Source organism: Hibiscus syriacus, unplaced genomic scaffold (genome assembly GCF_006381635.1).
Source record: "Hibiscus syriacus cultivar Baekdansim isolate YM2019G1 unplaced genomic scaffold, ASM638163v2 tig00111403_pilon, whole genome shotgun sequence".
In the NCBI taxonomy this organism is placed as follows: Eukaryota; Viridiplantae; Streptophyta; class Magnoliopsida; order Malvales; family Malvaceae; genus Hibiscus; species Hibiscus syriacus.
In genome coordinates, this window is record NW_024063083.1 from 978601 (window position 1) to 1002348 (window position 23748).

Below are 23748 nucleotides of genomic sequence, written 5' to 3' on the forward strand. Positions count from 1 at the left end.
ATAAGCTTACCCTTTTTTATTGACTAATCTAGATCGACACGCATCGCACAGTAAGAATTTTCTGCATACATAAGGATTCGAACTCGAGACTTTAATTAAAAGATATCAAGTTGCTTACCACTTGAATCAACATTTGTTGGTCGAAATCCTACTATTTGATATGGAGGAAACAACATGTACTATATATTTTTCTTATTATATAAATATTTTACTTAAATTCATAATATTTTATATATCTTAACTTTTAAAAATATATTTTATTTTTATTTTAACTTATTAAATATATTTTATTCTTATTTTAATTTAAAAAATATTTTTATTCTTATCTTCAATTAAAAATATATTTTATTTTTATTTTAACTTAAAAATATAATTTTTTATTATCTTTAACTTTTAAATTTTAAAAATATGTCTTAAAGAAATATATTCTATTCTTATTTTTATTTTAAAAAATATAGATTATCTTAATTTAAAAATATTCAAATATATATTTAAAAGTCAATATAAGAATTAAATATATTTTTATTTATTTTTAAGTTAATATAAGAATAATATATATATATATATATATATATATAAATTAAAATATATTTTTAATTAATAATAAGAATAAATTATATTTTTAATTGAAGATAACAATCAAAATAAAATCTAAAAGGTTAAGATACATAAAATATTATAAATTTAATTAAAATGTTATTACTATAAGATAAAAATATATAGTACATGTTTATTTTATGTGAATTGGTTGCTTCATTGTTTAGAGGACACTAGTTTGATTCCCCTTACCCTTCATTTGTACGTAATTTGTTAAAAATAAATCTATTAAATTAAAATAGATTTACTTTTTTAATCGAATAATGATACGTTTTATGACACATATTATTATCTAATTTGAGGAATTAAATTTATTAAAATTAAATCTAAATTAATAGAACATATAAATAATATAAATTAAATATATAATTATACCAAAATATCGTCGCGTCATCCTCTTGTTAAAATTTAGGTAAATCGGCATAATGGACTTACGAAAAAACTAAAATTAAAAAAAAAAGTTTATTTTCTTCAACAAACATATTTGATATTTTCTCTTCTCCTTCCTCGGCTGCTCTTCCTTCGCTCCGCCACTTTCTCCGCCGCGTTCTGTTTCCTTTCTGAATTTGTTATCTTTTAAGAAGTATCATCGTTTATGCGTAGTTGTTTTCTTTGTTCGTTTTCGTTTTGCTATTTTCGATGGCTACTACACCAGTAAAGTCGCAGCCTTTACACAACTTCAATTTTCCGTTTCTTAAATGGGGGACCCATGGAGGTGACAGTTCTTCGAGAGGTAGCGCCGAAAACCGCCGTTCTCCCGAATCCGACTCCGACCACCACCATCTTCGTCCGACGCGTGTCGGATCACGCTCCACCCGCATGCACCGCTTATCCTTTCCTTCCCGAGCGAGACCCATTAAACAAATCCCTCGCGAAGAAGAACAACAGCAACAAGAAGAAGAGTTGTTGAAGCCACAAGGAAATAAAGATGAAGAAGAAGAATATGAAGAGGAGGAAGCGGTGCAGAGACCGTGGAAATTGAGGCCTCGGAAGGCGGTGGTGGAGACGTCAACAGAAGTAGTGACATCGGTAGCGGAAAAGTTCGGAGAAACGGCAGCGCCGAAGTCGATGAGATTAAGGGGTTTCGCTGAGAACGGAGGGGTTACAGAAAAGAAAGAGAAAAGGAAGTTTTGGATAGCTTTATCTAAAGAAGAGATTGAAGAAGATATCTTTGTGATAACAGGATCAAGACCTGCTAGAAGGCCCAAGAAAAGGTCTAAGAACATTCAGAAACAGCTTGATGTAAGTATATATATCTGTATAAGTTTTCGTTTTTCATTATTTTCCTCAAACATTTAATCTTTTTCTTCCTTCTGTTTGGATTCTTAGAATGTTTTTCCCGGATTATGGTTGGTTGGTACGACGGCTGATGCTTACCGTATTGCTGATGCTCCCATTAAGGTTTGTTGCTTTACCTAAATTTTCATTTAAACTTGTTTACAATTATGATTTTCTTAGCTCATCATTGGAATTTTCTTACCTGAATTTGCAGAAATGACCTGCATTTGGATGCTTAACAGATTCCCATGTACAAAAGGTTGTATCTAAGCTTCTTTAACTTTGTGCTCTTTAAACTTCTATTGTTGTTTTTATTTTCTTAAGCTTGCTGCTAAAATAGTTTGGCGATAGTGTTTGCAGGGGATGCTTATGGTATTAGTGAATTTGGAAATCATGGAGCTTGGTAGGTATATGAACATTGAGACCTCAATTGTTTTTAGGTATAATGGAAATATGATGGTTGTAAAGGAAGAAAATGAGAAGATATTTAATTTCTTTTTATGTTTTTTTAATGTCGACTGTCGATGCAAAGGGTAAAATAGGGTTAGAGTTGTGGTGGGTTTATAGATTGATGGTAGTTTTTTAAGACATCAAATATGAAGAGAAGAGAATTTCTTTCAAACGCGTTTCATTTCAGTATGCCAAATCATTTTATGGATGTTTTGTCATCGTTTTGTAGTTCTTTCTGATTTGTTGATTGATTACAATGTTTGACAGGCTTCCCTACATCGGTGGGGAGCAGAGTTTCGAGCTCTGTAGTCAATTTCCGATCAGTAAACGGATACTTAAGTTTATTATTGAGGGTACTGCATTCTTTATCTGGAAGAGCTCTTCCTCTGTACTTATCAGCTTCACCAGGGGCACCTGTTAAGGTTATAATTTAGTTTATTGCATTTTTTATTCATCAATCCATATAATAAATAGATCTTAGCATTGGGAAATGTTTTTTGTTGTTGTTTCTGTACAGTTTAGGTTCTTTTCCCTCCATTTTTACAAAATAGTCATTGGGTAACTTATTAGAGCTAATGGTTTCTTCTAAGCCTTAAAATGCAGTTTTTGAACCTTTCTATCTGCCTAATTGCTTTGCTGAAATATCAAGTAGTCAGTGCTGAAAATTTTACCATACCTGAAAAGATTTGTCGTTGAATTGTTGTGTGCAACTTTTTATATCCAAAGCAATACAATTCTGTCATATTTATTCTGTTTTTGTTTGCTGTCTCTGTTTTGATGCCTTAATTGATGCTCAATTACAAGCATATTCATTACTGCCATCTTTGCTCTATTTTTTCTCTTCCATTAAGTGGCAGCATGATGCAATATAGTTGTCAATTATATATGATTTATTTCTTAATCTTTGAATAAAATAATTAAAATATTTTCCTTAAATAAAATGTACATTTTTTAACACGATATCAATATATATCTATAAAACAAACTCTTTATCATTCTACCTATAATCATTTTTTTATAAATATATTTTCATATGAAATGTCTTTTTTCATTCGTATATAATCGGTTTCACAAGCAATTTCCCTCTTTGTAATGAATTGTTTCCTTTTGTCCGAGGGGTTATGTGCTGAACTAGAAGGGGGGGATAGTGGCTAGGTTTTGGTGGTAGAAAAATGATCGGTGGCTTGGGCTTTGGAGGGCTTGCAAAATTCAGCATTGTCTTATTGCAAAGCACCAATCCAAGATCGTTAGGTAGCCGACTTCTTCTAGCCAAATACTTCCCAAATTATGACTTCCTTGAGCGAGTCTTGGTTCGCGTCCTTCAGATATTTGTCGTAGCATTTGGTGTGCAAAGACTTTGCTGGACAGTGTTTTACAATGGGAGGTTGGGGATGGGTCTTCCATCTCGATTCGGAACGATTCTTGGTTATCGAAAGCTTTGCCACTCCTAATGATTTTTGGAACGATTTCTAAATCATCAGTGGCCATTGAATACGGCTTTTCCAGATTTTACCACATGGTTAGATTGGTTGTTTAAAAATACCATAACAACAAAAACATAGCGAAATTATGGTCATTATTTGGATAATTTGAGCATGTTGAATTCGTCTTTTGAGTCATCTATAAAACCTTCGGGCAATATGATTTTAAAGATATTTATGAGAAGAAAAAAATGAGAGTAATTTTCAAAGTTCTTGTTTAATATGCAACCGTTGGAAAATGAGAAAGTGATTTCTAAAATTTCTTATCTAGCAGATTATTTTCAAAATTAGTAAATTCTTCGGGTCATTAATAAACCTTTTGAGCATGATTATCAAATCTTTCAGGTCTTCTATAAGTGCCTTGGGCATGATGCAAAAATCTTTGGATCATTAGCAAAATTTTCGAACAGGATGTTTTAAGGAAGAGATTCGACTTTGAGAGAGTAATATTGTCATCAACCTGACTTTTTCATGAAGAGTAGCCAATCGTTCAAACTGAATTTAATATTTTTAAATGAAAAAAATAAATTGGCAGACACACTAACTAGTGGGAATGATGTCTTTCGCATGGCCTGTGGGTGAGAGTTTCAGGCTTATCTCTCTAAAAACGCTTAGAAACAAATCAATCGTTTGAAAGATGAAGAATAAATTAACTGAAGATCCAAGATGAGTAATGGTGCCAAAAGATGAAGTTGTGGCATGAAGTAAAAGTGCCCAAACTTTGGAAGGAATGTTATTTTTCTTTGGTTCAAACAGTTGTATTTATATACTAGAACGAACGTAAGATTTTATGTTACAAAAGATATTATAAAATATTTATAAATTTAAAAAAAAATAAAATCAGATTATAAATAAAAATTTAGGATGTGGGAAGGATTTGGTTCAAACTTGCAGTTGGGTCAACCTAAATATATAAATACAAGCGAGGAGCAGTAGAGATACGACGGCACCGATCGCTGAGGATTCAAAGGCCAAAATAGAAGTCAACAACATTATAATGGGTTTATAAAATGATGGAACCCCAGAGATCCCGACACACCATTAATTATACGAGATGCGTTTGACAATATATTTAGACTAAATGAGAGGTTTTGTTTATGGTTGCTCCAAAGATCACGCCTCCATCCTATGATTTGGGTACAAAGAAAGTCAGACATAAAAGTTTACGTAAGAAGATAAAATTAAATTTTAGAAAAATATATAAAATATGAAATAATTAAAATTTTCAATAGAACGACGGTTGTCGTTCACTGACTTAATCTATCCTAATTTGGATACTATTCCTTCTAAAACAAATTAGTAATTAGAAGCATGATTAGTGAGTGCAACGACGCATGTATATTCAATGCATCTTGGCCATGTACAAAATATTCATATCAAGAAATGGAGAGTGGACATTTTAGGTTTGTCAAGTCTACTGTTTTACGTTTTCAACGTGAAGCCGAATATTAATTTGCACCGCTCTGGATTTTCGTAATTTCATGCTGAAAAAACAACAAGAAGAAATTTTCCACTTGGATATCACTAGAGAATTTTTCATCCAAATTTGTCACAATTATATTTATTTGGCTTAAATACACAAAAAGTGTCCAACCTATGTCTGTTTTTTTCAGTTTAGTGCCTAACGTTTATTTCGTTCCAGTTTTATGTCTAACGTTTCATTTCGTTACTTAAAATGGATCAAGTCGTAACGAAACGTTTTATTTCATTGTATACCCCGTGAACCCTAGGATGAAAGTCGCAATCCCAAGTGATTTCGACAACCAATCGATGCCAACTACGATGACTTATAACTAGGATGATGATAAGGACTACGTCAGCGGCGGCGGGCGTGGCCAGAAAGGGCAGTGGCGGCGGGTTAGTATTAGGATTTGAGGATTTTAGAGGTTTTGAAGTTTTTTGTAATTTAAAAGAATTAAGGGTTTTTTTATAAATATAATAATATTTTAAATATTTTTTTTAAAAAATTCAAAATTACGAGATTATGACACATGTCACTTAAAGGAGAAAATTAACGGTCCGTCATGACTTGACTCTCTGGTTCATTTTTCTTTTTTTATTTATTGTTCATAAATAAAGTTATGAAAATGGTTTTATGAACTTAAAAATCCTAGAGATCTCACATAGAGATGGCAAACGGGCAGGTCGGGTGCGGATACCCCTTCCCCCATCCCCATACCCACCTAATATTTTTCAATCCACCACCCGCCCACCACCCATGATGGGTACAAATTTTCAAATTCACAACGCCCACGCGGATACATTTTCAAATCCATCCCCACACCCACTACCCACTAGCGACATACCCATCTAGACCCGCCTGACAGCAAACTAATGGGATGTTGGAGTTGGTTCTCAGACAGTTCGTGATGGGGTAGTAGCGCATGCTTCAATTTGTCAGAGGAGTAGCTCTACGAATGTTATGGAGACAGATTGTAGGGAGCATGTAGTCGCAGAGCTGGATTGTTGTGTTGTTTTCGATGTTAATGGTGTAACATCCTCCATGTCGGGTGAGTGATTGATTTGCAAAGTTTCAACATTTGGGGATTAAAGTAGAATGATTATATAGTTTAAAAATAAAGGTTAGTAAATATGAAATGAAGGTAGGGACCAAATGGTCATTGGTAAGGAAAATTTAATTAAAATAAAATGTTATGGGGTATATGAGACCCACGTGTAATATTAGGTTCCAGAACCCTCCCATTTCTTCTTCCTTCTTCCTTATTTTCTTCTCTTCCTTCTCTCAACGTTGGGCTTGCAATTAAAGGTAAGAAACTGAATTTGGTAGTTTCTTTGATGTTTTAAGATTGGAAATGGAAGCTTAGATGTTATATAAGCTAAAGGAAAGCTTATAGGACATTAAAACAACAAGATAAGTGATTTAGAGAAGGATTTGGAAAATGAATTTTTAGATGAAATTTTGATATGGATGAGTTTTTGATGTTTGAATCAGATTTTTGACTTGTCAAGAAGCTAACTAAGAAGTATGAGGTGTTAGAATTCAAATTAGAACATATTGGAATTTGGGTTGGATTCTTAAATGCTATATGGAGAATTAGATTTCTAAGTTTTAGAGGTATTTAATGGATAATAATTAGTTTAAGTAAGTGTATGAGAGCTAAGAGTAGTAAAGGGATTGAAATATGTATGTTTGAGTTGAAATTAGATGATTTTCGGGCTAAAAATAGGATTTCTGGGTTAGGGGAATCGTTACCCATTCAAGGGGAACCGATACCTCCTCAATGAAATGAATTTCCAGAATGCTATAGGGGAATCGGTACCCCCAGGGGGGGAACCGATACCCCCTCATCGTATATGAAATTCCAGATTGCTTGAGGGGAATCGATACCCCTAAGGGGGGGAACCGATTCCCCCATGAGAAAAAGAAGAAGAAAGAAAAGAAAGCAAGACTAAGCTATAAATTCTTTAAATTAGTAAGCTATTAAAGCTTAATTGCAAGACATAGACATCTGATGATCATCTTAAAAAAAATTATGTTTATGTAGATACCGAGCCTACTCGAGTTCGGGAACAATCTACAAGTAGGATCGATCGAGGAAAAGGCAAAGAAGTATAGGTGAGTGCATATGCATAGCATGAATATAGTAGTATATTCAGTTCTAGACTTGTGATAAGTCTAGATTCCATATTTTGACATATGATTACATTCCATATTATGATACATGACATGAATTTGTATTAAATGTATTACATGACATGAATTCATATTGTATGTATTACATGACATGATTATGCAGAAAAGTTATATGCACTATGTGATAAAGGTATGTAAATGATATGCCTATGTGTTAAAGGTATGGAAATACTATGTCTACGCGATATGAACTACGGGAAATGTATAAGCCCATGTTAGGTAGATGAGAACTATAGGTATAGTTGGCATGCCAAGGGTAGAGGGTATACTCGGTTCTTTAGGACATATGTATATCCTTTGGAACCTGTATGAAGTCTTGAAAGACACATACTTGATCCATAGTATATGTATATGATTCTTAAGGAATTCTACGTGGTCCTTATGGACATAATTCTACGGGTACTTCGGTGCAATTCTACGGGCACTTCGGTGCAATTCTACGGGCACTTCGGTGCATTTATACGAGCTGTGGTGACAGCATAGTGCACAACCTCACATTACTCAAATACCTTAGGTTCTCAATATGCTATCATGGGCCAATAAACTTATTAATACAGAATAATGAATGTTACAGTCATCCGCTTACAGGTATGGATATTGATGAAGTATACTACATTAATTAGTTACATGTTTGCATCTCATCTCATATGATCCTGACATTTTCATTACATTACATTGCCTTATTATTGTTGCCTCACTAAGTCGATGACTTAGCGTGTGAGTGTTTCACACGTAGGATCCGAGGAAAATAGAAGAGACAGGTGAAGCAGCTTGACAGTATTACTCCTGCAACCATCAGATCAGAAGCAACTTAATCAGTAGGTCATTTTGCTATGTAAATGATAGTTGGCATGTAATTAAAGGGTTAAGTTGTGTATGCTCTGAATATTTTTGTAAACTCATATTACAGTATGTATATTATTGTATTTTCTTAATATAAGTTCAAAATATTTTACTATTATTTTATTAAGAGTTGTGTTTTAAGTCAATGTAGTATCTCTGACTCATATCCGGGTCGGGTATGGGTTGGGGGTGTTACATTTAATGGTATCAGAGCTATGGTTTAGCCGATTCTAGGCATAAACCAGAGTCTATGGAGTCTGTAAATGGAATACATGCCAACAAATAGCGAGAACTTCTGATCTGGTATAGTATGAGTATGCTGTTTTGCTAATAGAACAATGTGTTTATTCTTATTAGATGTCCGGACATAATAGCTCCCGAAGTGAAGCGGGAGAAGATAGGCATGCTGAAAGCAGTAATTCACCTGCCCTGGCCAGACACGGTGAAGAACAGGCATCTCAAGGAGTGCCTGTGCAAGATCAAGATACGTTCTTCAGAACGTTAGACGCTGTTCTGACGCGTCTTCAACCTCCTGCTCCACTAACTCCAAGAATTAATGTAGCAAAAGAATTGAGAAGTTTAGGAGCTCCCGAATTTAAGGGAGAAGCTGAGGAAGGTCCGGTGTCAGCGGATCTTTGGTTGAATGATTTGAAAATCATGTTAGATGGTCTCCACTGTTCCGAAGTGGAGAAATTAGATGGAGCTGTGTCTTTATTAAGGGGTCAGGCGAGGATATGGTGGACGAATGTCACCATGAGGATGTCAACCGACCAGTTGACTTGGTCTTTGTGTTTAGATGAATTTAAAAGCAAGTATATTGGAGATCAGTTTATCCGCCAAATGAAGCAGGAATTTATGAGTTTGAAGCAGATGAGCCGCTCTGTGTATGAGTACGAATGTGAGTTTAATAAGCTGAGCAGGTTTGCAGCTGAGCTTGTGCCTACTGAAAAAGATGCTTGCGAGTGGTTCGTGGAGGGCTTGCGCCCTAGACTTAAAGAAATGTTGATAGTATTAAACTTGTCCTCGTTCCAGGAGGTGATCAATCGTACAAAAGCTCTTGAAAGGGCTCAGAATGAAAGATTTGGGGACTCGAGAGTTCAGACATCAAAAAGGACGACTACTTATCTGGTTCAACACCAACAAAAAGGGGAAGAGACTCGGGATTTCGATCACAAGCTAGATCAGAATCAGTTGCATCGTCTGCTAGGGGAGCAAGTCAGGCAAGACCTAGACAGACGCAGTCAGTGGAATCTGGTGTTGGGAGATCTACTCCGGGTCAAGGGAGACAGTGTCAGCAGTGTGGGAAAAACCATTATGGAACTTGTCGTATGGCAGCTGGGACTTGTTTTCGATGTGGAGAGGCCGGACATTTTGTCCGTGATTGTCCATTGATTATTGGTGAGCCGGCACCATCTGGAAGAGCTGGTTCTTTCTCACAAAGAGGACGAGGAAGAGGCAGAGGAAGGAACCCGTCTGAATTCTCTGCTCAACCTGAAGTTCGATCCACTGCTCGAGTATACAACCTAAAGACAAGTGAAGACCATGATGACCCTGATATTATATCAGGTACTTTTCAGTTGTATGATAAATTAGTATTGGTACTGATTGATCCGGGTTCTAATTATTCTTATATTACAAGTAAGTTAGTAAAGGAGTTGGGGATTCCCTTAGAAGCTACGAGTAATGAGAATATAGTAACAACTCCGTTAGGCCAGAGTGCCCGGGTGAATAAAGTTTGTAAGGGGTGTCCCATAAAGATTCAGGGAATTGAATTCCCTGCTAATCTGATGGAATTACCCTTTGACGAGTTTGAAGTGATTCTGGGAATGGATTGGTTGTTCCGGTATTATGGAGATGTTAGTTGCAGATTGAAAAAGGTAACTCTGAAAAGTCCAGACGGAATAGAGATAAGTGTGAACAGTGAAAAGTTTAATCCGTTAGCGAATGTAATATCAGTGATGTCTGCCAAGAAATTATTGCTACAAGGATGTCAGGGTTTTCTGGCAAATGTGATTGATTCAAGAGCTCAAGAGAAAAGGTTAGAGGAAATTCCAATAGTTCGAGAGTTCCCTGATGTTTTTCCTGCTGAATTGCCAGGATTACCTCCGGATAGAGAGGTAGAATTCCAAATAGAAATAATGCCGGGAACAGCTCCGATTGCAATGGCACCTTATCGAATGGCTCCGAAAGAATTGCAAGAGTTAAAGAATCAATTACAAGAATTGCTAGAGAAGGGATTTATCCAACCAAGTGTATCGCCTTGGGGAGCTCCGGTGTTATTTGTTAAAAAGAAGGATGGATCAATGCGTCTTTGCATTGACTATCGACAGCTCAATAAGGTGACCATCAAGAACAAGTATCCCCTTCCGCGCATTGATGACTTGTTTGATCAACTAAAAGGAGCTTCGGTATTTTCAAAGATTGATCTACGTTCGGGTTATCATCAATTGAAGATCCAGGAGAAAGATACTCCGAAGACAGCTTTCAGAACGAGATATGGTCATTATGAATTCATCGTAATGCCATTCGGAGTAACGAATGCACCTGCTGCTTTCATGGATCTTATGAACAGGATTTTTCAGCCCTACTTGGACCAGTTTGTTGTTGTCTTTATTGATGACATACTGGTGTACTCGAAATCCCCTGAAGAGCATAGCACATCTGAGGATCGTCTTGCAAATTTTAAGAGATAAAAAGTTGTATGCCAAATTGTCCAAATGTGAGTTCTGGTTAAAGGAAGTAATTTTCCTGGGGCATGTGATCTCGGCAGTTGGGATTAGAGTAGACCCTCAGAAAGTTAAAGCTATAATGGATTGGGAAGTTCCTAAGAATGTGTCTGAAGTTCGGAGTTTTCTTGGACTTGCCGGTTATTATCGAAGATTCGTTAAGAATTTTTCTATGATTGTGCTGCCTTTAACAAAGCTAATGAGAAAGAATGTACCATTTGTTTGGACTTCTGGATGTCAAGAAAGCTTCGAAGTTTTAAAGAGAATTCTGACGGAAACTCCGATATTGGTTCAACCGGAATCTGGCAAGAATTTGTAGTATACAGTGACGCATCCCATAACGGGTTGGGGTGTGTACTAATGCAAGAAGGAAAAGTGGTAGCGTACGCATCGAGACAGTTGAAACCACATGAAAGGAATTACCCCACTCATGATCTAGAAATGGCTGCTGTAGTATTCGCTCTCAGGATTTGGCGTCATTATCTTTATGGGGAGCGTTGTTACTTATATACGGATCATAAGAGCCTGAAGTACCTGATGACTCAAAAAGAATTGAATTTGAGGCAACGTAGATGGGTAGAGTTCTTAAAGGATTACGATGTGATAATTGACTATCATCCCGGAAAGGCTAATGTGGTAGCAGATGCTCTGAGTAGAAAGACGTTTGCAGCTTTACGAGCTATGGATGCAAGATTATCTTTAACGGGAGACGGTGGTCTTTGTGCAGAATTAACCCTTAGACCAACATGGTTGGAACGAATAGGAGAATTGCAAGGTAAAGATGAAATGTGTTTGAAAAGAATTGAGCAAGTAAAGAACAAAGAGATTAAAGACTTTGAGATTAAGTCAGATGGAAATCTTTATTGTAAAGGAAGAATTGTAATACCCGACAATGACGACTTGAAGAAGGAGATATTAACAGAGGCTCATTGCAGTCCGTTAACGATGCACCCGGGTGGAACCAAGATGTATATGGATTTGAAGGATCGATTTTGGTGGTCAGGGATGAAGCGAAGCATCACAGAATTTGTGTCTAAATGTTTGATATGTCAACAAGTCAAAGCCGAGCATCAAGTTCCATCAGGATTATTGCAACCGCTTTTCATTCCTCAATGGAAGTGGGAAAATGTTACGATGGATTTTGTTTCGGGGTTACCTTGACTCCGAACAAAAGAGAATCAATCTGGGTAATTGTTGATCGATTAACTAAGTCAGCGCATTTCCTCCCTGTTAGAACGGATTTCTCTATGGAAAAGTATGCAGAGCTGTATATTAGAGAAGTTATTAGATTGCATGGAGTACCTGTTTCCATAGTCTCTGATCGGGACCCTCGATTCACTTCTAGATTCTGGAAATCTTTGCATGGAGCGTTGGGGACTCGTTTAAACTTTAGTACGGCTTTTCATCCTCAGACTGATGGGCAATCAGAGAGAACTATTCAGATATTGGAAGATATGTTGAGAGCGTGCGTAATGGAATTTAAAGGATCATGGGAAAAGTATTTACCGCTGGCAGAGTTCGCTTACAACAATAGTTATCAGTCTAGTATAAAGATGGCCCCCTATGAAGCATTATATGGAAGAAAATGTCGTACTCCATTAAATTGGTATGAACTCAAAGACCGAAGTGTTCTGGGTCCGGATTTAATTCAAGATGTAGAACAGAAAGTTCGAGAAATTCAGCATAACCTCAAAGTGGCCTCTGATCGGCAAAAGTCCTATTCTGATCTTAAGAGGAAAGAAATTGAATTTCAAGTTGGAGATAAGGTGTTTTTAAAAGTGTCTCCATGGAAGAAGGTGTTGAGATTTGGTCGGAAAGGAAAATTGAGTCCTCGGTTTATTGGACCATATGAGATTGTAAAGAGAGTAGGACCAGTAGCATATCAGCTAATTTTACCACCTGAGATGGAAAAGATACATGATGTTTTTCACGTTTCAATGTTTCGAAGATATAGATCTGACCCTTCTCATATCGTGACACCAGAAGAGATTGAGGTTCGTCCTGACTTGACATATGAGGAAGAACCGATTCAAATCTTAGCACATGAAGTTAAGCAATTGAGGAACAAGACCATTCCTTTGGTCAAAGTGTTGTGGAGAAATCACAGAGTAGAAGAAGCAACGTGGGAGCGTAAAGAGGATATGCGACATCAATACCCTCATTTGTTCGTGCAATGAAAATTCGAGGACGAATTTTCTTAAGGGGGAGAGATTTGTAACATCCTCCATGTCGGGTGAGTGATTGATTTGCAAAGTTTCAACATTTGGGGATTAAAGTAGAATGATTATATAGTTTAAAAATAAAGGTTAGTAATATGAAATGAAGGTAGGGACCAAATGGTCATTGGTAAGGAAAATTTAATTAAAATAAAATGTTATGGGGTATATGAGACCCACGTGTAATATTAGGTTCCAGAACCCTCCCATTTCTTCTTCCTTCTTCCTTATTTTCTTCTCTTCCTTCTCTCAACGTTGGGCTTGCAATTAAAGGTAAGAAACTGAATTTGGTAGTTTCTTTGATGTTTTAAGATTGGAAATGGAAGCTTAGATGTTATATAAGCTAAAGGAAAGCTTATAGGACATTAAAACAACAAGATAAGTGATTTAGAGAAGGATTTGGAAAATGAATTTTTAGATGAAATTTTGATATGGATGAGTTTTTGATGTTTGAATCAGATTTTTGACTTGTCAAGAAGCTAACTAAGAAGTATGAGGTGTTAGAATTCAAATTAGAACATATTGGAATTTGGGTTGGATTCTTAAATGCTATATGGAGAATTAGATTTCTAAGTTTTAGAGGTATTTAATGGATAATAATTAGTTTAAGTAAGTGTATGAGAGCTAAGAGTAGTAAAGGGATTGAAATATGTATGTTTGAGTTGAAATTAGATGATTTTCGGGCTAAAAATAGGATTTCTGGGTTAGGGGAATCGGTACCCATTCAAGGGGAACCGATACCTCCTCAATGAAATGAATTTCCAGAATGCTATAGGGGAATCGGTACCCCCAGGGGGGGGAACCGATACCCCCTCATCGTATATGAAATTCCAGATTGCTTGAGGGGAATCGATACCCCTAAGGGGGGGAACCGATTCCCCCATGAGAAAAAGAAGAAGAAAGAAAAGAAAGCAAGACTAAGCTATAAATTCTTTAAATTAGTAAGCTATTAAAGCTTAATTGCAAGACATAGACATCTGATGATCATCTTAAAAAAAAATTATGTTTATGTAGATACCGAGCCTACTCGAGTTCGGGAACAATCTACAAGTAGGATCGATCGAGGAAAAGGCAAAGAAGTATAGGTGAGTGCATATGCATAGCATGAATATAGTAGTATATTCAGTTCTAGACTTGTGATAAGTCTAGATTCCATATTTTGACATATGATTACATTCCATATTATGATACATGACATGAATTTGTATTAAATGTATTACATGACATGAATTCATATTGTATGTATTACATGACATGATTATGCAGAAAAGTTATATGCACTATGTGATAAAGGTATGTAAATGATATGCCTATGTGTTAAAGGTATGGAAATACTATGTCTACGCGATATGAACTACGGGAAATGTATAAGCCCATGTTAGGTAGATGAGAACTATAGGTATAGTTGGCATGCCAAGGGTAGAGGGTATACTCGGTTCTTTAGGACATATGTATATCCTTTGGAACCTGTATGAAGTCTTGAAAGACACATACTTGATCCATAGTATATGTATATGATTCTTAAGGAATTCTACGTGGTCCTTATGGACATAATTCTACGGGCACTTCGGTGCAATTCTACGGGCACTTCGGTGCAATTCTACGGGCACTTCGGTGCATTTATACGAGCTGTGGTGACAGCATAGTGCACAACCTCACATTACTCAAATACCTTAGGTTCTCAATATGCTATCATGGGCCAATAAACTTATTAATACAGAATAATGAATGTTACAGTCATCCGCTTACAGGTATGGATATTGATGAAGTATACTACATTAATTAGTTACATGTTTGCATCTCATCTCATATGATCCTGACATTTTCATTACATTACATTGCCTTATTATTGTTGCCTCACTAAGTCGATGACTTAGCGTGTGAGTGTTTCACACGTAGGATCCGAGGAAAATAGAAGAGACAGGTGAAGCAGCTTGACAGTATTACTCCTGCAACCATCAGATCAGAAGCAACTTAATCAGTAGGTCATTTTGCTATGTAAATGACAGTTGGCATGTAATTAAAGGGTTAAGTTGTGTATGCTCTGAATATTTTTGTAAACTCATATTACAGTATGTATATTATTGTATTTTCTTAATATAAGTTCAAATATTTTACTATTATTTATTAAGAGTTGTGTTTTAAAGTCAATGTAGTATCTCTGACTCATATCCGGGTCGGGTATGGGTTGGGGGGTGTTACAAATGCTCATAGTGCGCCTAATATGGGTTTTGAGGGGCTAAAGAACATGAAAATTGCTGCTTTTGATATTAATGCTTATAGTACGACTAATTTGTGTGGGCAACATGAGCTAAAGAACATGGAAAGTGACGTGGTTAGTGGGATTATGAGTTTAATCAAAGAGCCGAATATTTCCCTAATTAAAGACCAGATTAAAGACTAAATATCCTTAATATTTGGATAAATTATATGTTATATATTATACAATATTAAAATTTATAAATTAGTCTCTAAAATTACACCTAAATTCATAATGGTCCAAAATTTAATAGATATTTAGCTGGGTGGGCAAATGTGGGGCGGGCGGATGCGGGGCGGGTAATGTCTCAAACCCATTACCCGCCCACCACCCACGACGGGTACCACTTTATAAATCCACACCCGCTCACTACCCGCTAAAATTATATCCATCCCCGCTCCAATTGAAACGGATACGGTGCGGAATCCACGAAACTATACCCATTTTTCATCCCTAATCCCACACACCATTAACTATACTCGTCTCTCTGGTTCCTTTTTATTTTTTTGTTGCCCTTCTAATTTTTTAGGATTTTATCCTAATTAATCTATACTGATCTATGTCATACACTTAATTTTAGTAAATGGATCTTTTGGTTGTCTATGGTTATTTCATTACCAAAAAATTATATAAAGAAATTTTAGAAAACGAGCTATTTATTCATTCAAACTTAGAAACCATTGAAACGACATAGTTTATGGTTGCTCCAAAGATGACGGCTGGATCGTGTTAGTTAATTAATTATTTGGGTAGTTTGGACAGTGGACATTGCGAAGTCTAATGTTTTACATTTTCAACGTTAAGCTGAATATTATCTGTCACACGGTCTGGATTTTCTTAATTCATCCCAACTGTTAGTAACGCTTTAAGGAGAAGTTTTCTTTTATAAGAGCAATATCATTTTTGTCTATTCTAGTTGTTCGTGTCTACAAAATTTTATGATAGTCTTATGGAGCGTTTATCCATTATAACTATTAGACATATATGGACGAATTCTCTTTTAAAGCAGCAATATATCGCGATACGATTATTATCCCCGTCTGATTATTTTATTTTATTTTACAATCAATTCTAACACATCATTTTTCCAGTTATTTTATCAACACCAACTCTCTACTACAATATTTTCGTCCTACACTCCTACTCACCCACGTTAAACAACAAATGTTACACATTTAGAAAATAACCTTCTCTTCTCCCGTCTATAAATTTGTAATGGTAACTAAAAATGACTTTCACACTCATACATTTAGAAATAATGGTAACTAAAAATAACTTTCACCCACTTTTAATGATATAAAATTTTGTGTCTGTTTATAGACAACCATAGTCAATATATGTGAGAATCATAATCAAAGTTTACATCATGATGTATAGTTGAGTGGAGATCCAATCTATACATAATTTATAAATAGAGGTGGTATGAGAAATTATATATATAAATTTATATACGATGAGATTTAAACTTAATGATATTAAAAATATAATTAAAATTTTGAACCCATCAAACAATTTTAGTGGTTAAATGAGTGTTATTATCCCTTAAAGTTTTGGGTTTAAATAGACGTGTCTATAGTGTGTGTATATTGTCAATGATTACGAAAAATTTTGAACATATATTATCCTTATAATCACCCCAAATTATTAAAAAAAATGGAGTTTAAATCTTGTTACAGAGTCCAGACATGTTTGATTTAATTCAAAACTTAAAAATGGAGTAATTTCAAGCTTTTAACATGATAAATATGAATATTATTCGATCTAGCATGATATGGTTTTATTTAAATATAAATTTATGTATACAATATATTTATTTTAAATCTCCAACTCTGTTTAATATTATAAATTAATCATGCATTATTTAATTTAAAAAGTTATAAAAATTAAAAATACTTTTTGATACCAAGAAAAGTAAGAGAATAAGGAATTACATGTTGCTTAACATAAAATTTTAAATTATTTAAATTATACAACTATTCACTTTCAATTTTATTGAGTTTTGAAACAAATAATAGGATATTTTGTTTTAATTTTATATAAAATTATAAAAAAAATTAATATATAATTTATTAGAGTATGTATATAAAATATTTTATTTAGAAAAAATGATTAAATTCATATATTATAGAAATAGAAGATAAATTGGATCAAATCTATGATTATACTCATAATCTTAGTTTCCGGTGGAATGCGATATTATAATTATATATAAAGTATTATACTCTATTTGTATTTTTTTCTTTAAATAATTTTAATTTAAGAGAAAGATGAGGTATTGACTAAGATTATTTAACCAACTGTTTTAGAGATTGTTGATTACAATATCTGTAATTTTAATGTCTTGTAATATTTACAATTCAAGCATCATAATTTAAGATTACTTATAGTAATCTTAGATAAAACGAATCAAACATCACTTAAAAATATTTAAAAATGATTATTCTTAAATCAATTGATATCATAATATAATTACATCTGATAAGAACAAACTAATTCGTAAATTAAAATATACATAAATACATTATCTTTTATTTTAAAGATTTAAATATTTTAGGAAAGATTAATTTTAATATAAAGTATTTGAGAAATATAATTTATTGAAGTAATTGAAATTGAATCCAAATACAGTAATCAAAAGAAAGGAAAATTAATTAAAGAATATATACAGCCCAAAAAATTCGACGTCGCCCAATGCCCTCCACTTCAAACACTCGTGTCATCATATAACCATAATTTGTGAAAAGCCTAACGGCGACATTAGTGGCATGTTAAAAATCTCCTTCATGTCATTGTTCAAATCCCAAAACACAGACCAATTTGACGGCGTCAAAGGCACATCGCCGTTATCTTTCACTTTCGTCACGTTTTCGTTCTCTCTCTTCACCACCTTAGCCCGTCTTTCTTCTCTTACGCCGTTATCTCTGTTACGTTTCCTCTCTCCGTCAATGGCACCTGAATCCAGTTTCCCGGCTTCAAGAGGGAAATTAAGGATTGCTTTTGCGCCACGTAGCTTAAAAGCGGCTCGGTCGTAAGCCTTAGCGGCTTCAATGGCCGTGGAAAAGGTACCTAACCATATCCGGGAACCTCTTCGGGTCGGATCTCGAATCTCCGCCGCGAATTTACCCCACGGCCTTTGTCGAACTCCTCTGTAGTGCTTCTTCTCATCGGAATCCAATTTCTTCGGCTCTGGTTGAGATAAATCCGGTTTATCGAACTGAATCCACTCCACCTTACGAGGCAACGAGATTTTTAGCGACAGCTTTCGAATCTTAGAGTTAGAAGTCGAATAAACTTGAGGTTTCGACTCAAATTCGGAGACACTAGTTCCGTTAGGCTGGAATCCCGGGAAATTGGGAGAAAATTTAAAGAAAGAATCATCATCTTGGAGGCAATGAAAACTAGTTTCTGTGGGATAGGAAGCGGAAGTGGAAGCTTGGGAGTAAAGAGAGGTAGAAACTTGAGGTTTTACCTCATCGGAAAACTCGCCCAATCCCACAGGAGAAAGCTCATCGAGTAAATAATGCTCGATATATTGAAGCGCGCTGGACACTTGACTGCTTGTTTCCATGACCAACGAATTGAAAGAATGAATAAAATTTCAGAGAAAATAAGAAATAAGCGAAGGGATTGAATTGAAGAAGAGAGGATTTTCAGGTATTTATAAGGTACAAGTGAAGACTCGTCAAACATTTCAACGGAGTTCCCACGATGCAAGAAGCTTCAAGGAACCTATAAGATGTGTGTGTGTGTTTTTTTTGGGTTTAATGTAAAAGAAGTATTCAAACTCTATATATATATATTTATTTATATGTCTAAATATTTTCGATTAAGATGTTTAACGTTATAAATATTATCATTTTAAGTATCTCGACCATGGTCGTTACAAAATTCCGTTAAATGACACATCTCGTATTTATATAATTTTAAATAAATTATTTTAAATAAAAAAACTTAAAATTATATTTTAAAAAAACCTAAAATATTTTAAATCTAAAAAAACCAAAACATTAAAAATCTTAATTCCAAATCTCAAACACCGTCGTCGCTGTTATGATCGTTACCATCAACAGACAATCACTCCGACAATTATCTCTCATCCAGTTATCAATCGTCGTCTCAATCTTCTAAATTTCTAAACTTAAATTTCTAAAATCACAAATATTCACATCTTAATTCACATCTTAAAAAATCTCTTAAATCCCTTTAATCAATAATTTGAAACAATAACGACAGTGACAGTCAGCCGCTTGATCGTTCGAAGCAGATTGCAATTTGAGAAAATAGCAACGAGATGATGACGCAGGGGGAGAGGGCATGATGAAGGGGTGGGGTGGGATTTAGTTTTTTTTAATGTTTTTAATAATATTTTTATTCTTTTCAAAAAATAAAAATTTTAAAATTATATAAATATCATACGTTTCATTTAACGAAAATTTTTAACAACAGTTACGGTCAAAATCTTTAAAATGATAACGTTAGATACCTAAATTGATAAAAAAAAATATTTAAATACCTTATTTGGAAAATAAGTATAGTTTAAGTATTTTTTTTATTAAGCCTTTTTTCAATGTACAAAAGGTGATTGTACTAAGTTGAATATTTCACTATTTGATTAATTGAAAAAGTAAGTCAAATCGAGGATCGGACGGCTAATATCTTATTTGCTATATTTTCAGTTTTTATCTCAACTGTTGGTTGCATTTCTCGGATGAAAATGTTTATGACATAATTACGAATGATTTTATTTATTCTTATAGCAAGTTTTTTTTATAAATTATAATATTTTATGTTTTTATAATATATTTTTTACTTATGATTGGTTTTATAGCATATCTCTGAATCCAAATAACTTTTATTTAATTATCTGATATGTTAATCTCTATTTTTGGATTTTCGGACTTGATATCGATATTCATTTATAGTCACCTAAGATAGATCTCGATTGAGCTATAATAATATTATTTTATAAATGAATTATCATTATTATATGTATTTTAATGTTATTGTTAATGGTGTTATCCTTGATCGTTGACAATAGTATTTATTTATATCTATAATTTATTTGAGTTATTTGGTTGTGTTTTTAACTCTTTTATTACTGACCATTTTTTATTCTTAGATGATTAGTTTGTACATTTCAATAGTTTAGATGAAAATGTCTTATTTATGCGATTAATTTATTGTTATTTTAATTAGTTTAAGGAAAATGTTTAGCTTATATGATTAGTTTATTATTATTTTTGTGAATTTTTCTTATAATTTTAAATATTTTCTTATAATTTAATAAAACTGACCATTATTATTATTTAAAAGATAAAATAAAAAGTGTGATGATAGATATTTCTAGGATAATTGCTATTTAACTTAGAAGCAAAGAAATAGGGTTTTACAAGGTCATTGTAAATGGAATCGTTCTCCTTTTACCTTATATAATCCAATTTAGATTTGGAAATGGTGTGTGAACTTAACTTTATTTACAGATTATCTTGCGGTTAAATGCCTGGTATGTCGGAATTCAAACAAACCCTAATTTTAAAGGAATTGTTCATTTTCTTGACTTTCATGTATTCTTGTTTCATTATGGGTAGGTCTGAAATGAAATAATTTTATATTACGAAAGGTAAATTTATAAAACTTCAGAAATTTTGGAGGATGGTAAATTTATAAAATTTTAAATAAATTATCGATAATAAATATAAAAAATTAAAAATTTTAATAAGACATCATCTCCACCGTGTAGATCCCCGGATACATCAATGCTTGATTCGGTGAGAAGTAGTCAATTTGCAGTGTTGTATTACTGGTTCCATCTCTCATGTCAACCTGTCCTATCCTTTTATAAAGTGCCCTCATTTTCAAACCAAACCACTTTTGAATTAACTATTTATATTTTAATTAACTCTTGTGGATTTGAAATATAAAATCTTAATATAAAAATAAGTATTCGAATTATATATATTTTTAAGTGACGTTTAAACTCTTTTCCGTCAATTCATGTGTTTAATATTATAAATATTATCACTTTAAGTTCCTCGACCGTAACAATTATTATTTTTTTTAAAATATTATATTTATAAAAAAACTCTAATTTATCTAAAATTATAAAAAAAACAAAACCATGAAAATCTCAAATCCTAATCATAACCTTACCTCCCTTGCCGACCACGACTGACGATGTCCTTGATATCTCTAGTCGGATGATGTTATCATTGTTGTCAAATTGGTCGTCGAGGCCATGTGGAGTCGCGATTTAGGGTGATGGACTTTCACGATTTAGTTGCGATTTAGGCCTCGTGGAGTCGAGATGGTCGTCCTTGTTGTTGGGTAACCGATCGTTGGTGGAGGCGCGACTGGGTTGAGGTTCGATTAACGAAAATGGTGGCGGTCGACGTGGATATAGATATCATATTTAGGTTTTTCAAAATTTGGGAGAGATTTTTAAAATTTTCAAAAATTGTGGGTCTTTTTTTACAGAAAAAAATATATAATTTGAAGTTTTTTATTTTAAATAAAATTTTCAAAATGACTAGAACGTGATACACGTCACTCAACGGTTGAATATATTGTATGAATACTTTAAAAAAACATATATTATATAAATGTTATTAAAAAAACATTATTATATCAATGTCTACATTTTGGACTATATCTTTATTAGTCGACCTTTCCGTTCTTAATTCATTAAACCAAATTACAATTCATAATGTGATTTTAATGATAAAATAAAATATTATCCTTTTTAAAGGTTTTAGACTCGAACAGTTACATCTGTAGAATGTGTATTATCAATTGATTAAATTTTTTAAATAAATATTATCTTATAATCATCATATACTATTTAAAAACACACATAAAAAACAAATTGATGCCCTCGTAAACATGTACATGCAAATAGATCATCAATATTTTGAAAGTTTGAAACTTTTATTTTTGATAAATCTGGAGTGAATATAAGATAATATTTGTTCAAAGATTGTCAACCATTTAACAATAAACATTTATACTCTTATATACACAATATTCAATTCTGGAACTTCAAGGGATAACGGTAAATCTCATTGAAATTATTTGGTTCGTGCTAAAAGTTTAAACCTTTGAATACATTACAGATAAGTTATATACATTAAAAGATTAGCAGACAAATTCTTTAGTTTTATTTTATATATAAATATACCTTTTGAAATTTGAATCCCGTGCACTGCTCATTGCTTTTCTTTTCATTTATTCGTTGCAAAATATAAAACAATTTGAAAAGTTCAACGTCTCTAGGCCGCAAAATTTGAGAACATAGATTCCCTACAGGTGCTTTAAGCCTTAATTATTGTAAAGTTAAATTCTTAATCAATAGAAACGTAATGCATTCAATCTTCAAATTTGAAGGTTGATGACATCGTTGACTGTTTTTTTTTTTATAGATGACACGTTTCAGGATTTCGGTATATTGACCACGTTGTTTCATGTGATCGTGTTCTGTATGACATAATCAAAACAATATGATACATGAATATCAAAACTCAAAATTTAATCGTATTAAATTATCAATAATAACATACAATATTTATTGAAACATATCTAAATTTATTGATAAAGATAATCTTGAATGTTGTTGTGATCTTCTAGTAAGATAAAAAAAATATTGTCATAAAAATTCTTTAACGTAGATAAGAGTAATACAATTTAATCAATTTTTAGGGAATCACTATCTATATATTAAATCATATTATAAGTATTTATAATTAGATCCCTCATCAAATTCTAAATACAACTTATGGTATCTACATGTTTATTTACATGACACTTTAATACCTATGACACACGTAACATAATTGATCATTTGATTTTGTGTCATACTTTATAATAACATCATATGTGTCCACAATTACGAATTTTAATCTAACAATCTCTCACTTGGACAAAATATATTTCTTGACAAATCTAACATGTCTATTTCCAATTGATCCTCTTTAAACGTTAGTGAGGACACTTTTCTTACAATGACCAGAGTGGATAAAACAAAATAAATTTTATTTCTACAAAAAATAACCTTAAAATAAATATTTTTATACCAAAATAATTGAAATTGTGTCTATAACAAACATGTATTTTAAAATTAAAAAATCTCACTAAAATTAAATATCCTTAAATGATATCATACCCACAAGAGTAGTGTGCTCATGAAAAACCTAGGGTGAAAATCCCTTAGTAAGCGCGCAATTATGAGTTTGTACCAATATGCTTTATA

General features: G+C 33.3%; 2 protein-coding genes across 4 annotated transcripts; one reads left to right on the top strand and one right to left on the bottom strand.

The window, feature by feature from the left end:
* Window positions 1-1045: 1045 nt before the first annotated feature.
* On the top strand, window positions 1046-12990 carry LOC120162685. Of its 3 annotated transcripts, XM_039172792.1 has the most exons (4): window positions 1046-1839; window positions 1927-1998; window positions 2090-2134; window positions 2236-2300. In XM_039172792.1, exons 1-3 carry the CDS (start codon window positions 1237-1239, stop codon window positions 2093-2095), a joined length of 681 nt encoding a protein of 226 aa, XP_039028723.1. In that variant the 5' UTR covers window positions 1046-1236; the 3' UTR covers window positions 2096-2134; window positions 2236-2300. The 3 variants fall into 3 exon arrangements, with proteins under 3 accessions (XP_039028723.1, XP_039028724.1, XP_039028722.1); XM_039172793.1 differs by lacking the exons at window positions 2090-2134; window positions 2236-2300 and adding an exon at window positions 12979-12990; XM_039172791.1 differs by having other exon boundaries at window positions 2090-2382.
* Window positions 12991-18161: 5171 nt separating this feature from the next.
* On the bottom strand, window positions 18162-19119 carry LOC120162607 (ethylene-responsive transcription factor 5-like). Its single transcript, XM_039172713.1, has one exon. The coding sequence runs from the start codon at window positions 19072-19074 to the stop codon at window positions 18226-18228; it is 849 nt and encodes a 282-aa protein (XP_039028644.1). The 5' UTR covers window positions 19075-19119; the 3' UTR covers window positions 18162-18225.
* Window positions 19120-23748: the final 4629 nt, after the last annotated feature.

Excerpts from the sequence above, each read along its gene's own strand:
- LOC120162607 (XM_039172713.1), bottom strand. The coding sequence starts at position 19,074 with ATGGAAACAAGCAGTCAAGTGTCCAGCGCGCTTCAATATATCGAGCAT.
- LOC120162685 (XM_039172793.1), top strand. The coding sequence starts at position 1,237 with ATGGCTACTACACCAGTAAAGTCGCAGCCTTTACACAACTTCAATTTT. Across the intron at positions 1,840-1,926 it reads ACATTCAGAAACAGCTTGAT|AATGTTTTTCCCGGATTATG; the intron begins GTAAGTATATAT and ends TTGGATTCTTAG.